The sequence below is a fragment of the Podarcis pityusensis genome (assembly GCF_964106645.2).
Source record: "Podarcis pityusensis genome assembly, chromosome: 11".
Classification (NCBI taxonomy): Eukaryota; Metazoa; Chordata; class Lepidosauria; order Squamata; family Lacertidae; genus Podarcis; species Podarcis pityusensis.
In genome coordinates this window covers 28,585,202-28,600,028 of record NC_138036.1, presented here as the reverse complement: position 1 = coordinate 28,600,028, position 14,827 = coordinate 28,585,202, and the positions used below count along the sequence as shown (strand labels likewise).

Genomic DNA, 14,827 nt, shown 5'->3' with positions numbered 1-14,827 from the left:
GGCTGAAATATAAAGTCAGAAGTGACTTTGGGGGTACACCAGTTGAAGCCTTTGCTCAGTGCAGGACCTGCAATGCCAGATGCAACTGCAGCTTCCCTTATAGATAATGGTTCAACCTCTCCTGAAATGACTCCAGTGAAGGAGAGCCCACCATCTCCCTCTGTAGGCCACATTTAAATCATGCATTTAAAGCACTATTGATACCACTTTGAACAGTCATGACCCGCCCCTCCACGAAAAAGAAAATAATTCTGGGAGCTGTAGTTTGTTAACAGTTCTGAGAGTTTTTGGGAGATTCCTGCTCCTTTCACAGAGCTAGAGTTCCCTGAGTTCCCTGTGAAGAGGTAGGGAGTGATAAACCACTCTGGCAACTACAGCTGTAGGAGGGGAATAAGAGTTGCCTGGCAACTCTCAGTACCTTTAACAAACTACATATATATAAGAAAGGGCTAATTGGAGTTTCTGGTATCATGCCAGTCTGAATGAGTGCTCTGGTCTACTGTATGGAGAAATAAATTGGACTCTGGCACTTGGAAGTGAGCCACTGCAAAGTTCATGATCCTGGGAGTTCAGGTAATACCTGATACTGTATATCATTTTCATTCCATCTCATGTTTTTGGATCAAGGAAGTGCTCTTGTGTGTCCTAATCGTGTTATGTAAGGAATAACAAAGCGCTCAGGGAGTTGCCTTCCCAGCGGAAGCAAAGGGAGGAATCTGAAATACACAAAGCAAGCAGGTACTGTATTCATACCTAATCAAGCCAAGAATGTTGCAGAACAAGATTATTACTGTTTCTTGTTCCAGGTTTCATGCCCTTAGGGTTAATATACCAAATCTACAGGGCCATGCTTTGTGTGAATAATAAACTTGATTATGATAATTATGATGGTGATAATACATTTCTTGGACTCTGCCCAGGATGACTAGCAACCATTAGAAAAATACAACCGGATGACCAAAATTTTCCTGATGCAGCACATACAGAAGGCATTAAGGTGTCACTCCCGGTGGCTGTCAGTTGCCCAAACAAACTTCCATAAAGCAGCATGCTCAACACACAAGCCTGGTAGACCTTCATCTTGGTGTTGGACATTAGCATCACATTCTCCCATACCCTTGTGGAGAGACCAGCCATTGGCATTCCTGCCTTGCCAATATGCTTGTCCAGCTGAACATCACTGGAAAGGTTGCTGGTTATGGTGGAGCTCAGGTAGACAAGATAAAAACATTATTCCTTCTTAAAAAAAAAATTAAAATACAATATACTGAAGAAAATAACTGAAAGATATGGGGCAGACAGGGCTGGCCCAAGGCATTTTAGCATCTGAGGTGAACAACAAAATGGCCAAAAAACAAAACAAAACAAAAAAACTGCTAGGGAAGAAGGGCTGAATGAATATCTACATCAGGAACAAGGGGGAAATAAAGATGTGTAATGCTTTATTAAGAAACGCGGGTGGCGCTGTGGGTCAAACCACAGAGCCTAGGACTTGCCGATCAGAAGGTCGGCAGTTCGAATCCCTGCGGCGGGGTGAGCTCCTGTTGCTTGGTCCCTGCTCCTGCCAACCTAGCAGTTTGAAAGCACGTCAAAGTGCAAGTAGATAAATAGGTACCGCTCTAGAGGGAAGGTAAATGGTGTTTCCATGCGCTGCTCTGGTATGTCAGAAGCGGCTTAGTCATGCTGGCCAGATGACCCGGAAGCTGTACGCCGGCTCCCTCGGCCAATAAAGCGAGATGAGCGCCGCAACCCCAGAGTCGGTCACGACTGGACCTAATGGTCAGGGGTCCCTTTACCTTTAATGCTTTATTATGTTTTTATATATGTTGTAAGATGCCCAGAGTGGCTGGGGCAACCCAGTCAGATGGGTGGGGTACAAATAATAAAAATAATTATGATTTATATCTAGAAACGCCCAAGGCATTTGCTTCACCTTGCCTCATGGGTGGGCCAGCCCTGGGGAGAGGACTCAGGAGGACTAGAAATGAGCAGCAGGAGGAGCAAAAAGGAAATGAAGCAGGGAGGTGTGAGTACTCCATAATCCCAAAACCATGATATGCCAAATGCACATCACAAGGGACAGTGAAATGTGGTTCTTTTAGAAAAAAAATTCAGGCTACTATCAGCTATGCCAAAAGCAGGTTTTAACTCCAGGGAAACACATGTATCACCTAGACAGAAGAAATAATATGTGGTTCACATCTTCAAAATGCAGGAACAAATTACTAGCCGAATTTTGAGATGGTACAGGTAAGTCCTCATACATTAGAATAGATATAGTGTATTCTATATGTCATAAGAGCTCCCTCTTCTGGTTATAGCTCATATTAAAGGTCCTTTATAAAAGGTCTTCCGATCCTTAGCTAATTTAAAGATTTAGGCTAATATCTTTCTTAGATTTAAATATTGCTTCTTAGTTCTCAGTATACAGTGGTACCTCGGGTTACAGATGCTTCAGGTTACAGATGCTTCAGGTTACAGATGCTTCAGGTTACAGACTCCACTAACCCAGAAACATTACCTCCGGTTAAGAACTTTGCTTCAGGATGAGAACAGAAATCGTGCTCCGGCGGCAGCGGGAGTACCCCGTTAGCTAAAGTGGTGCTGGTTAAGAACAGTTTCAGGTTAAGAACAGACCTCCAGAACGAATTAAGTTCTTAACCCGAGGTACCACTGTATGATGATTCTCACTACACCTGAGAGATGAGTTTGTGTCCTTGGGATCCCTTTCCCCCATCCCTCTTTGTTGAGATGTGAGCTGTGACTTGTTCACAGCTGCGTTGTGCCCTTTGCTGGCGCCCAAGGCTCATGCACCAGGCAGGACCAGAGGATTAGCTTGAAGGCTGAACCAAACCCACTGCGCCAGCCCAACCCTCCCTGCCACAGGCACAGAGCATGGATGGTTCACGGGGCCACAGTTTGCCACCTGCCTGCCTGCCCACGAAGCGGGGAGCCTGGTCGGGTGGCTGACAGGTGCAGCCCTTGGTGGATGCATCACCCCAATGCTGTCTGGGCAGCCATTCAGCGAGGGGGCCAGGTGTGCAGCAGCAAGGCCAGGCTGGGCTCCAGGGCCCAGAGACCCCCAGTGGCAGGCAGGATGGGGATCCCTGTGTGAGGCACCTGGCTCGCGCCCCCTCAAAATCATACACCCAGGGCCATGGCCCTCCCCATGCTATGCCACTGCTTTTTGTTGTTTAGTCGTTTAGACTCTTCGTGACCCAATGGACCAGAGCACGCCAGGCACTCCTGTCTTCTACTGCCTCCCGCAGTTTGGTCAAACTCATGTTGGTAGCTTCGAGAACACTGTCCAACCATCTCGTCCTCTGTCATCCCCTTCTCCTTGTGCCCTCCATCTTTCCCAACATCCGGGTCTTTTCCAAAGAGTCGTCTCTTCTCATGAGATGGCCAAGGTATTGGAGCCTCAGCTTCACAATCTGTCCTTCCAGTGAGCACTCAGGGCTGATTTCCTTAAGAATGGAGAGGTTTGATCTTCTTGCAGTCCATGGGACTCTCAAGAGTTTCCTCCAGCACCATAATTCAAAAGCATCAATTCTTTGGCGATCAGCCTTCTTGATGGTCCAGCTCTCACTTCCATACATCACTACTGGGAAAACCATAGCTTTAACTATACGGGCCTTTGTCGGCAAGGTGATGTCTCTGCTTTTTAAGATGCCGTCTAGGTTTGTCATTGCTTTTCTCCCAAGAAGCAGGCGTCTTTTAATTTCATGACTGCTGTCACCATCTGCAGTGATCATAGAGCCCAAGAAAGTAAAATCTCTCACTGCCTCCACTTCTTCCCCTTCTATTTGCCAGGAGGTGATGGGACCAGTGGCCATGATCTTAGTTTTTTTGATGTTGAGCTTCAGACCATATTTTGCATTCTCCTCTTTCACCCTCATGAAAAACTTCTTTAATTCCTCCTCACTTTCTGCCACCAAGGTTGTAGAACTCCTGCTTATCTCCTCCTCCTCCTTTGCTTTCAAAGGAATTCTGCTTGCTGGGTTCTGACCAGCTCTTGCTTTTCACTGACTTCTGGCCTAGGCAGAGTAGACCACAACTCTGATCACCACTGACCATTGGCCATGATAGCTGGGGTTGGCTGGAGGGGGTGTTCAAGGACATCTGGAGGGCACCATAACAGATAAGAACAAAGCAAGGACCTGCTGGACCAAACCAATGGCCCATCTAACATCCTGCTCTCACATCCGGCTCTCTGGTTTTACGTGGTATTTTTGTTTGACTAATACTGTTTGTTTTATATTGTACACAGCTTGGAGATTTTTAAACTATTAAGCAGCTGTCAGGGAACTGTCATCAGCGCCGGAGGGAGAGAGCAAAAGCCAGAGGGATTATAGAGAGCCTCCAGGGATCGGGAGAAGCAGCTCATCTTCTGGGGAAGAGAATAAACGCAGCTCCAGTGGAGAGGGGGTGCAGGAGTCGGAAGTGGCGAGGCAGTCCCATGACTCCTTGCCTGGGACAAGCGGGGAAGGAAGGGGTCCTCCGCTGCCCATACCCTCTCTGCGCAGAAGGCTTTTGTGCAGAGAGGGAAGGCGGAGACTGGGCGTCAAGGAGCTTCTGTGCTGGAGGAAGTTTAAGAAACGCCCCACTCACAGATTCTGCCAGCGATTGAGTCAGCCACGGGTGAGTGGCTCTCCGGACAGATAAAGTTTACATTAGCAGCCAGCCAGGGAGAGATTTGCCTGCTTGCGCACGAGCAACCCCTTGGAAACCTAACAGCAGCTTATCAATGTTTTTGAATGAATGAATGAATCACATTTTGGGCTGGTATAAGCATAAAACAGAGATAGGGAACCTGCAACCAACCAGATGTCATTGGTCTGCAACTCCCAACATCCTTTACTATTGGCCAGGCTGGCTGAGCCTGATGGGAGTTGGAGTACCATGGCCTCTGGAGGGCCACAGGCCTAAAACAAATTCAAAACAAACCACATTTTGCTTGTGTCCCTTAACTAGGTCCATGAACCCTCACTTTCAAATGTCAAAAGTTTCCACTGCTTGAGGCACAGTTTGACTACCCATGGTCAAACTAGAACTTGAATCAAAATCTCCTTTAAAAGTGCTAAAATATAACTGGACAGAAAGCAAGGCCAAAACCTATAATAGCATGTTTCATAGGAACTTATTTTGTTGCTGATCCATACCTGGCTTCCTGTTGCTGCTTCTCCTCATTTGCAACTGGGGCAGGCCCTACCATTAGAGTGAGGCAGCTCCACATGAGTGGAGAGTGACATCAAGGCTTCAAAGGACAGGGACACTCTATCTATCTATCTATCTATCTATCTATCTATCTGTCTGTCTGTCTGTCTGTCTGTCTACCTACCTACCTACCTACCTACCTACCTACCTACTGGTATCTATCTATCTATCCATCCCACCTGTGAGGATCTGCCAGGCAGAGGTATAAGTACCTAGGGTCCCTTGTACCCTTGGCAAGGAGTTCTGCTGAGGCACTGAGAAGAGCCAGTGCACTTCACCCAATCGCCTAGAGCAGTGGAGGAACGGCCTGGGGGGTGAAGGGGCAGGCTTCTAGCCACTCCAAGCCAGAGTGGAGAGGCACAATTTTTGCACCCGCTGCACCTGTGCTCTTGCAAGGACCAACCTGGCAAACACCTAGGTAAGTATCTGCTGCCAGGGATGGCCACAGGTAACCAAGGTAGCTCTTACCCACTCCTCCAAACTGGATATTGAGTTGAGAGGTGTGTGCATGTGGCCCCACTGAGTACCACAAACACGAGGTTCTTTGGGAGTTTTTTATTTCTAGAGGCAGCTGGTGATCAAGGTTATTCTTCTAGCTGTCCCAATAAATTGCAGGGATCAGAGGTGCACAAAGCTTAACTATTATTTCCCATGGTATTTTTTTATTTTGCTGTCCTTAGAGGACTTAGCTAGCTGTTTAAGGGTTTTTTAAGTAGGTAGATTCCACTTCTATGTGTTTGCTTCTCTAGCAAGATAGCACAGAAAACACTTAACTGTGCCAGTTACGGTAAATCTAAAGTAAACAGCATACAACTCCATTTCAGCACACAAGGGGGAGCCACACTCCAAATAAAAATTTGACTTATAATGCACACAAAAATTTCACCAACATTTATATCTGAACCCTGTAATAGAAGTGTGCATTGGCTCTGTTTGTTCCCTGAATTAAGAGATGAACTTCAGTGATTCAGGTAAGGTCCTCCTGCTTCCTAGTCAGATTGCACCATTCACAAGGCATGTCAAGATGTCTCAAAGTTATTGAGTGTCTCTGTGGTCTGGCTGTCCCTAACACAAACCTGCTAGTTCCACCGACTCCCAAGAAATGAAACCAGGCTTACTGGGGAAAAGCTCAGAGCCAAAAATCTGTGGCAGGGGGCAGAACCCCAACAACAAGCACCCTTGGGTAACAGGGCCATTGCTGAGGAGTGACATTCCCCATTACAGTGGTACCTCTAGTTACAAACTTAATTTGTTCCGGAGGTCCGTTCTTTACCTGAAACTGTTCTTAACTAGAGGTGTGCTTTCGCTAATGGGGCCTCTTGCTGCCGCTGCGCCGCCGGCACACGATTTCCGTTCTTATCCTGGGGCAAAGTTCTCAACTCGAGGTAACTCTTCCAGGTTAGCGGAGTTTGTAACCTGAGGCGTTTGTAACTCGAGGTACCACTGTATTTCCTTGGGACCTATGCTCTTTTTTGCACCTCCACGCATCCCCTCAATGCAAACATCTCACTTCATGTGAAGCAACCCTAGACCCGCCCAAAAATGTGGCACAAGTAGGAAAGATCTTACACCTTCCAGAGCAACCTCATCACCTCCTTAGAGAGGACGACTTCATGTTTTCTGAATCATAGCCCTAAGTGCCAATTAGTAGAAATACAATTTGCTGTATTTACTTCTTAGTAGGGACTGAGAAGAAATTCGATTCAGATCACATGTAAAAGTTGTATCTATCGAATCTGCATTTTTCAAAGCAAAATGAGAACTGAGCCATCTTTTGAAATTTTGTGATGCAGTTCCCCAACTAAATAAAGTTTACAAAAATGCACATATTAGGTAAAAGTGTGCATAAATATGAATATTTTCTTGAAGATGACATATAAAAAGACATTATGTTAAGAAAAATTACTTGCAAAAATGTGTACATACAAAAAAATGTGTTTGTTAGAAATTCGTACTCAAATGCCAAAGTTATTTTGTGAGGATTAGAAAAAAAATCAAATTGCTGTAGAAATGTGAAGAGCCAAATTTTAGATTGGAAAAAAAATGAGAAATTGGGAAATCAAAACTGATGGACCCTTCTGCTCCTACTTCTAGTGAATCAGTAAGTTGCAAACAGCATATAGCTACAGTGTTTTCTAAGTGAATTTTCCTGCCATTCTTTCATGAAGAGGGCTATCTTTTAGTGGCACCACCTGTGCTTTGAACGCCTTTGCGTCTCCAGTACTCTTTTGAGTTTGGAAATTATATGCTGAAGGTTCGGTTTTAACTTCTGAAGCGTGACAATCCAGTCTCACATTGGACTGAACTTAGGTCAATATCTTACGAAATCAGATGCAGCCTTCCTTCACCTGGTGCCCTCCAAATGTTTGGTCTACAACTCCCTTCATCCTCAGTTTGGATTGGCTGTGCTGGCTCACTGGGACTGATGGGAACTGTAGTCCAAAACACCCCAAAGGTACCAGGGGAAGGTTAGTGTAATGATTAGTATGTTGAAGTAGCACTGGGAGGAGACAGGTTCAAACCCCCCTCAGTCATAAAGCTCACTGAATGATCTTGGACCAATCCCTATTTCTCAGCCTTCATTACCTCACAGGGTCATTGTAAGGATGAAATGGGGGAATAGGGGATAGGAAATGTATACTTCCCTTAGCTCCTTAGGGGAAGGATGGGATATAAATGAAATAAATCATAAGGCAAAGCACTGCATCTTCTTGTTCTGTATTTGTGGTATTCCCAGTGGTTGGCTTCCTAGCAACTAATTGGATTTCCATCCTCGATGTTTTAATGAAGTTGCCACTTTTATACTTCTAGCTCCTTATTGAATGCTCAGGGAAGCCAGCCAGCCTCAAGAAAGCCACCTGGGGAAAGATACCTACACCTGTTGACGCATAACAAGCAGTCACAAATAAAGTGAAACCCAGGAAGGGGGAGACATTTTATCATTGGTGATTTCCCTCTAGAAACCCCAGGGGAATTTGGTAAGCTAGGGTGGAACCCTCAGAATAGAGTTGACTACAGTCTGTACCTGCTGGAAACAATACTTTATTTGGACCATTTCAGAACAGGTAGGAAGAAATGCTTAAATTTTGCCTTGTTAGATGTATTTTGCTTCTTTGCCCTTTCAGGAAAACGTGTGGCCACTTAGAGATGACTGCACATCCAATGAGCTCAATACATTTCTTCCTGGATTCATTTGTAAAAGTGCTCTCCTAAATTAGCGTCGTAAACAAGTTTGTGCAGCTGGTCAGATTATAAATATTTAGTATCACAGAAGCTCTGAATCCTATATTGACTTTCTGGGCAACTGTGTTTATCTCTGTGCATATACAGAAATGCTTACGTTTTAGATGGTTCATGCAAGGTTGCTATAAGCCTTCCCTTTATCTCCCTTTGTAGTATGCCAACACTGCTGGAAGGTGCGATGGACACCTTAATCAAGGTCTTTCACCATTACTCAGGAAAAGAAGGGGACAAATATAAACTCAATAAAGGAGAACTCAAGGAGCTCCTCACCAGCGAACTTACTGACTTCCTTTCGGTAAGACAGAGTCATGGTTAAATCTTTTTTTCACCGACTGCTTGCTGGACATGGGGAGGGTGAATAGCTACTGGAGGATCCTTGACGAGTATTTCATATGCCGTTTGTTCACCCAGACATGCAATTAAGTATTTTCTGCAACAGCAGCTGTACTGTGTGCAAAAATAGTTGCTATATTTTGCCACATCCAAGGAAATGTGCTTTGGTGACCAAGTACTTAGGACCCTTGATTATGTTATTATTAGAAACCTTTATCCAAATAGCTGAATATCTAGGCATTACAACCAATATGGTAGAACTCAGTTTGTGCATTGTGAGCTTCCCTGCCCCCACTGACATGGATCAGTGGTGGACAAACTTGGTACATGAAGACAAGTAATGGGATGGGAAAGGTAGGAGATGCACAGTAGTCATTGTGATCCCCATAGCAAATGTAATATCTAAATGAATGGGGAGCTGATTTTATTCATTCACTGGGGAAGAGGCGATGTTCCTTTTCAAAGTAGAAAAACTGTGTTCCACAGAACACAGCTTCAGTATTGAATTAATGACACAAGTGCACACACTCAACTGTTCTTAGCAATAAAAGCAAAACTAATTCTCAGCTGCTATGTTTTTGCTTAAGAGTTTAAGAATATTTCAAGTGCCATGTTATTTAGAACAAACTACCTATCTAGTCTAAGAATATGGAAGGCTCACGAAAGTGCTGCAGAAGTGAATCATCTGATTTGTTTTATTTATTTATTTTCCTTTTATTCTTTACTGGCTGGTCTTCAGCTGCGGCTCTCAAAGCAGCTTACAACAAATCCACAAAAATGCAATATAGAAAAGAATCCAGTGCAACATACAAATTAGAGCAGAAAACTTAAATGTCCTCTTTGACGTACAGAACAATTCCTCTGCTGCATCCTGCCGTTCCTATAGAGTTTGTATCCAAAGATAACCTCATCCCACTGGCTTTCTCCTCTTTTACCAGGATTTCTGTTATGCCCACAATAGCTGTACTCTTCTTTAAATCCAAGCATTCCAGTTCAGCCATCTTGGCCAGTGTATTAATTGTATTACATTGCTCAGAGGCAGTAAACCTCTGGTATCAAAATAATGCAAACAGCAAGGGGTGGCTATACCTTATTCACTAGGCTAAAGCTGGGACAGAAGGAAGTTGGGTTGGGGTTATGAGACAGAGATTCTATTTTCTTCGATGGTGACCATAGGTTCTCTTTGGGAATGGTTTTAATGTGGTCAGTTAGCTGCACGTGACTCATACCATGTACAATGTACAAATAGGTATGGGAAAACTGGTGGGTGAGGGTTTTTTTTTACTTGCATTCCTTTCTCTTGGTTCCTTCTTAGACCGCATATACACCATATATTTAAAGCACATTTCACATGCATTACCCTCCCCCAAAGAATCCTGGGAACTGTAATTGAATGGTGATTGGAACTGTATCTCCGTGAAGGCAGATTAGTGTCTGGGGTTTTGAGGGCAAAATGTGCTTTTGTATACACAGTCTTACTCACTCTGTCAGCCTCATAGGCTCTCTCTGCACCATCTGTGCAGCTGAATCATAGCCACAGGGTGCTATCCCCAACTGCCTCAAGGCAACCTCACCCCTGCCTCTTCGAGTCCTTTCCCTCTTCCCTTCAGACCTATTCAGCTGCGGCCATGTCAAGCATAACATTATTTGCCCCATTCCTTAGTATGTAATGCAATGGTTGAGAAGCATGCAAATAGGTCTGATATGAGGGTAAGGATTAGTGTAATGCAGGCGTAGGCAAACTCGGCCCTCCAGATGTTTTGGGACTACAACTCCCATCATTCTGTTAGCTAGGGATGATGGGAGTTGTAGTCCCAAAACATCTGGAGGGCCGAGTTTGCCTATGCCTGGTGTAATGGCTGCCAATGTCTCAAAGGTACTGATGCCTCCCCAGAGCAAATAATATTCCCTTAGGCAAATTATTAGAAAGAAGAGGCATTTAGGGTATTTTTATTGTGTCTGTAAGCCTATTTGAACTATTTCCACGAGTCAAATGACTAATAAGTGATAATGCTTAGGCGAAAGTTTACAGCAGGGGTGTGCAACCTTTTGGGAGCTGCATACCATTGTGGGCAGAGGCGTGAAGCAGGCAGATCAATGGATGTGACTCTTAACTTTGTAAAGTAGGCTACATATCACAGTTAAAGGATGAGATTCCAACTTGGCAAAAGAACTAAAGGAGAGAGCAGATCAGGACAGGTGAGCTGTGCTGCTGGGGAGAGCCCCAAGAATTAGATGGAGAGGCCTGGTGGTTACTCACCCTTGGTTTAAAGAAATCTCAATCGTAATTTGCTATCTTCTCCTCCACCTTTCTGGTGGTATTGCTGTTGACCATGCTAGTAAGGTGGGCAGATGGACAGAAAGATAGAATATGTAGATCAAAGTGTATGCTGATGAACTTTGGTCTATGTCTGGAAATTTTCTTGCTTTTTAAGTGCTTCTTCGGGCCTGAAGCCACATGCAGTTTTATTCATAGGTTGATTGGAAACTCCTGTGGACTCTAAATATAGCTTCCTATCTATCCTGAGCAGAGAGGTGGCTGAGAAGAGCTCTCGCTACAGGACACATTATCAGTCTTGATGTGATTTGTGTTCCTCTATTTTGTTCCTAATTTATAACGCCGCTGAAGTTCTTGTGTTAAAAAAAGAAAGATCTGATATATAAGTGGCATCCTGTAGTCTTTTAATCCTAAGAAATCTCATAGTCTTAAAATTTGGCAGCTCTGCAAAAAGGAAAAGAAATAAAAAAAGGAACCTGTCATCAATTTTCTCGGATTGGATTCTCTCTGTCCTGCATTCCATCTTAATAAAATATCTCTGTTTGTAGCAACCCAATCCCCAGAGTAATCAGCAAGCACCAACTAGATGTGCTTCAGACTTTTGAAGATTAAGCAGAAATCGTGGATTATATCTGGTTTAGCTTGAGTCCACATGTTTAGCTTCCAGTGCTCCTAATTTAGTCCTGGTTTGTAGAGCATATTTCACACATTAGGATTAAAGCAGCTTTTGCCTCTGTTGGGTTTGTAATGATGATTTTTAAAAACTGTAGGAGCCACAATGCTAATTCACATTGCAAATTCGTCTTCTACACAAACAACCATTATCATTAGCATGCAAGAAGCTGAAAACCTCACATGTGAAAATGCCCTTGAAATAATTTCACTAGTACACAGAAGTTCATATAAATCTAGAATGCAAGATACATAGGGTCGCAGAGCGGTTATCTATACAGCTGGTGGTAATTAGGGTAAATTCTAGGTTTAGATTAATTGGGATACAGATACTGGAAATTACTACAATATTTTGAGTTTGGGGAGCTGACTAACAAAACTCGGGTTGCAATTCTATACCCACTTGCCTTGGGAGTAAGCTTCATTGAACTCTATGGGATTTAGTTCTGAGTATACATATACTGTATAGGATTACCATCTTCAAAGATCAATTCCCTCTTCTCCCTCCTACATGAGAGAACACCTCTCTGTGCTCTTTGCTTGCAACATATGTGTGCGGTCCCTAAAAACAAGATCCTTTCTTCTTTTGGGGTATAGCTTTATTTATATGCAGATATAACCAGTTTGTTGTCTAAAATTCAGATACCTGATCTACTAAGACAATACATTGGATGATGGCCCTAGTGGGAAAACATTGACATTTAGCTTATTAATAAAGTAAACCATCTACACTATTAGAAATAAATATTATGTTGTTCAAAGTTGAGGCACCTCATATACCTGCTGCAGACACTGGTAAATATCACAGTACAAATAAGAAATTCCCTGAGGGTTAAGGACAGTGTATGCACATGCCCTCAAGGAAATAAAAAGAAATCTCTAATGTAATTTAACACACATCTCAGAAGATTCTCTAACCAATATTGAAATGTACATATCTATCTATCTATCTATCTATCTATCTATCTATCTATCTATCTGTTTTTGCCTTTATAGTGTCAAAAGGATCCCCAGTTGGTTGATAAGATTATGCAAGATCTTGATAGCAATAAAGACAATGAAGTGGATTTTAACGAATTTGTGGTTCTGGTTGCTGCCTTGACTGTTGCATGCAATGATTTCTTTGAAGAGCAAATGAGGAAAAGGGGAGAATAGAAATGGTAGGTGAAGCATGTTTAATTATTACTGTAGCACTTTTCTTGTCTAATGGTTGAGCTCATTGAACCTGGATATTATGGATAACAAATGAAGTTATCATGGAGACATTTCAGCTTTCCTCTCACTTCCTTGTGTAGAATGTCCATCCAAATGTAACTTGCCAATATGAAAAATGAGAGGAAGGAAGAAAATACAAAAGAAGCTGAATGTATGCACCTTAATGTGGATAATTTCCTTTTCCTAAGGATGATGTCATTGCTAAATACCTGCTACATCTCTGTTTGCATTGACAGGTTGCAGTCGCCTTTGGGAGACAGGATGGGAGACAGCAACTTCAACGGAACCAATATTTCACTTTTTGTTTTGTGTTTGGCTTTCCCTTCTCTTCCAGCAATACAAGGTTTCCTGTCAACACTCCCACTTCTGTTTTTATATCAGTGCACAATGAGCAGTTCATCCATAGGCAAGATGTGTTCCAAAACCCAGCCATTTACTTTCAGCAAGTCTCTTCGTATGAACCCACCCAGACCCTGAGATCATCATCTGAGGCCCTTCTTCATGTACCTCCTCCATGGAGGGTGGCAACAGGGGAATGGGCCTTTTCTACAGTGGCTCCCCATTTGTGGAATGCTCTCCCCAACGAGGTTCTGCTGGTGCCTTCATTATACACTTTCAGGTGCCAGGTGAAAAGGTTCCTCTTTAACCAGCCCTTTGGCTGATGAACATCCTTTTACCCTTTTAAATGTGTTTGGGGGATGGGTCTATTGGTTTGTTTAGTTCTTGCTCTTGTTTTTATTATGTATTTTTGTGTTTCTTTATCTTGCATTTTTATGTTGTAAACCACCCTGAGATCTATAGTTCGGTATACACATTTAATAAATAATAAATAATATTAAATAATAATAAATATGGCTGCTGTATGTATTGGACCTTTAGATCTGTCATCACATGGCATATTAGGTGCTGTGTTGTAGGTCAACCCTTGAACCAGTTCAATTCTATTGAGTCCTTTTGAGTAGTGCTGGAACAGAGCCATATAATAGCTGCATAGCTGTGTAGTGTGCAGAGCCTGATGTAACAGTGATTTTTACCTTAAGGTTAACCACACCATTGCCACCTTTCTCTGGATTTCTCAGCAGATGGTGAGAGGTAGATATGCTGGAACTAACTGTATGGCTACAGGCCACAGCCACACATGCATGGTATAGGCATTTATAGCAAGGTTTTTCAGAGGTCACTTGACACCACCCATAATGCAGAGTTTCAAGTGTATGAGTAAATGACATCTTTTCCATTGCTCTATAAGCTACTAGTTTAAGTGCAAGGCCATAGGAAGAGTACAGGTGTTGACCAGTTCTTTCCTGGTGAGAAGAATATTTAGCTAAAAACAACAGCCTGGGGAGAGAGGAAAGCCAGGGCCACGCACGCTTCCTAAATGTTTAATCTGGCCAGATTGAGCCAAGAGCCTGAGATAGCCTCACCTTTAATGGATCATGGCCCCATCACATCCCTAGTACCCTGCCAGTAACTTAACAAGCGTCATTCAGCTTTTTCTGCTCTAAGAACTCACCAAAAGAACACTCTGTCCCCCAGACTCGGCACCCCATCTTCCTGACTCAAAAATCTCCTCTCTCAATCTTGCATTCTTCTGAGTATCTTCTTCGATCTGGTTGAAAAACCCATCCAAATTATTTTCACAAACCATTTGTGGGTCCAGTTTTAGAATTATTGGGTTTAGGGTTCTATTGTTATAAGGATGAAGGTGGTTCTGCTGAATGGCTTGTTTTTTCTCCCATTAACATTTTGTATATGTTTTTCTTTACTTTTAATGTCATTTAAATAAACCACAATAAAGTACTAGACAGAGACTCTGATGTTGGGATTTGTGTATGAAAGGTACACGAGACACTTTATGTGAAAATTATG

The 14,827-nt window shown here is 43.2% G+C and overlaps 1 protein-coding gene across 2 annotated transcripts; it reads left to right on the top strand.

Annotated features, from left to right (window-relative positions):
• Positions 1–438: 438 nt before the first annotated feature.
• Positions 439–14,735, top strand: S100Z (S100 calcium binding protein Z). 2 transcript variants are annotated; one of them, XM_080973316.1, is made up of 4 exons: positions 439–573; positions 8,614–8,755; positions 12,740–12,903; positions 13,195–14,735. In XM_080973316.1, the coding sequence occupies exons 2-3, from the start codon at positions 8,615–8,617 to the stop codon at positions 12,896–12,898; spliced, it is 300 nt and encodes a 99-aa protein (XP_080829442.1). In that variant the 5' UTR covers positions 439–573; position 8,614; the 3' UTR covers positions 12,899–12,903; positions 13,195–14,735. The 2 variants fall into 2 exon arrangements, with proteins under 2 accessions (XP_080829442.1, XP_080829443.1); XM_080973317.1 differs by lacking the exon at positions 439–573 and adding an exon at positions 8,217–8,282.
• Positions 14,736–14,827: the final 92 nt, after the last annotated feature.

What these genes read in the sequence shown, in the direction of transcription:
- S100Z (XM_080973316.1), top strand. Translation starts at nt 8,615, where the DNA reads ATGCCAACACTGCTGGAAGGTGCGATGGACACCTTAATCAAGGTCTTT. An exon ending in AACTTACTGACTTCCTTTCG is followed by an intron (nt 8,756 to 12,739) that starts GTAAGACAGAGT and finishes TTGCCTTTATAG; the next exon opens with TGTCAAAAGGATCCCCAGTT.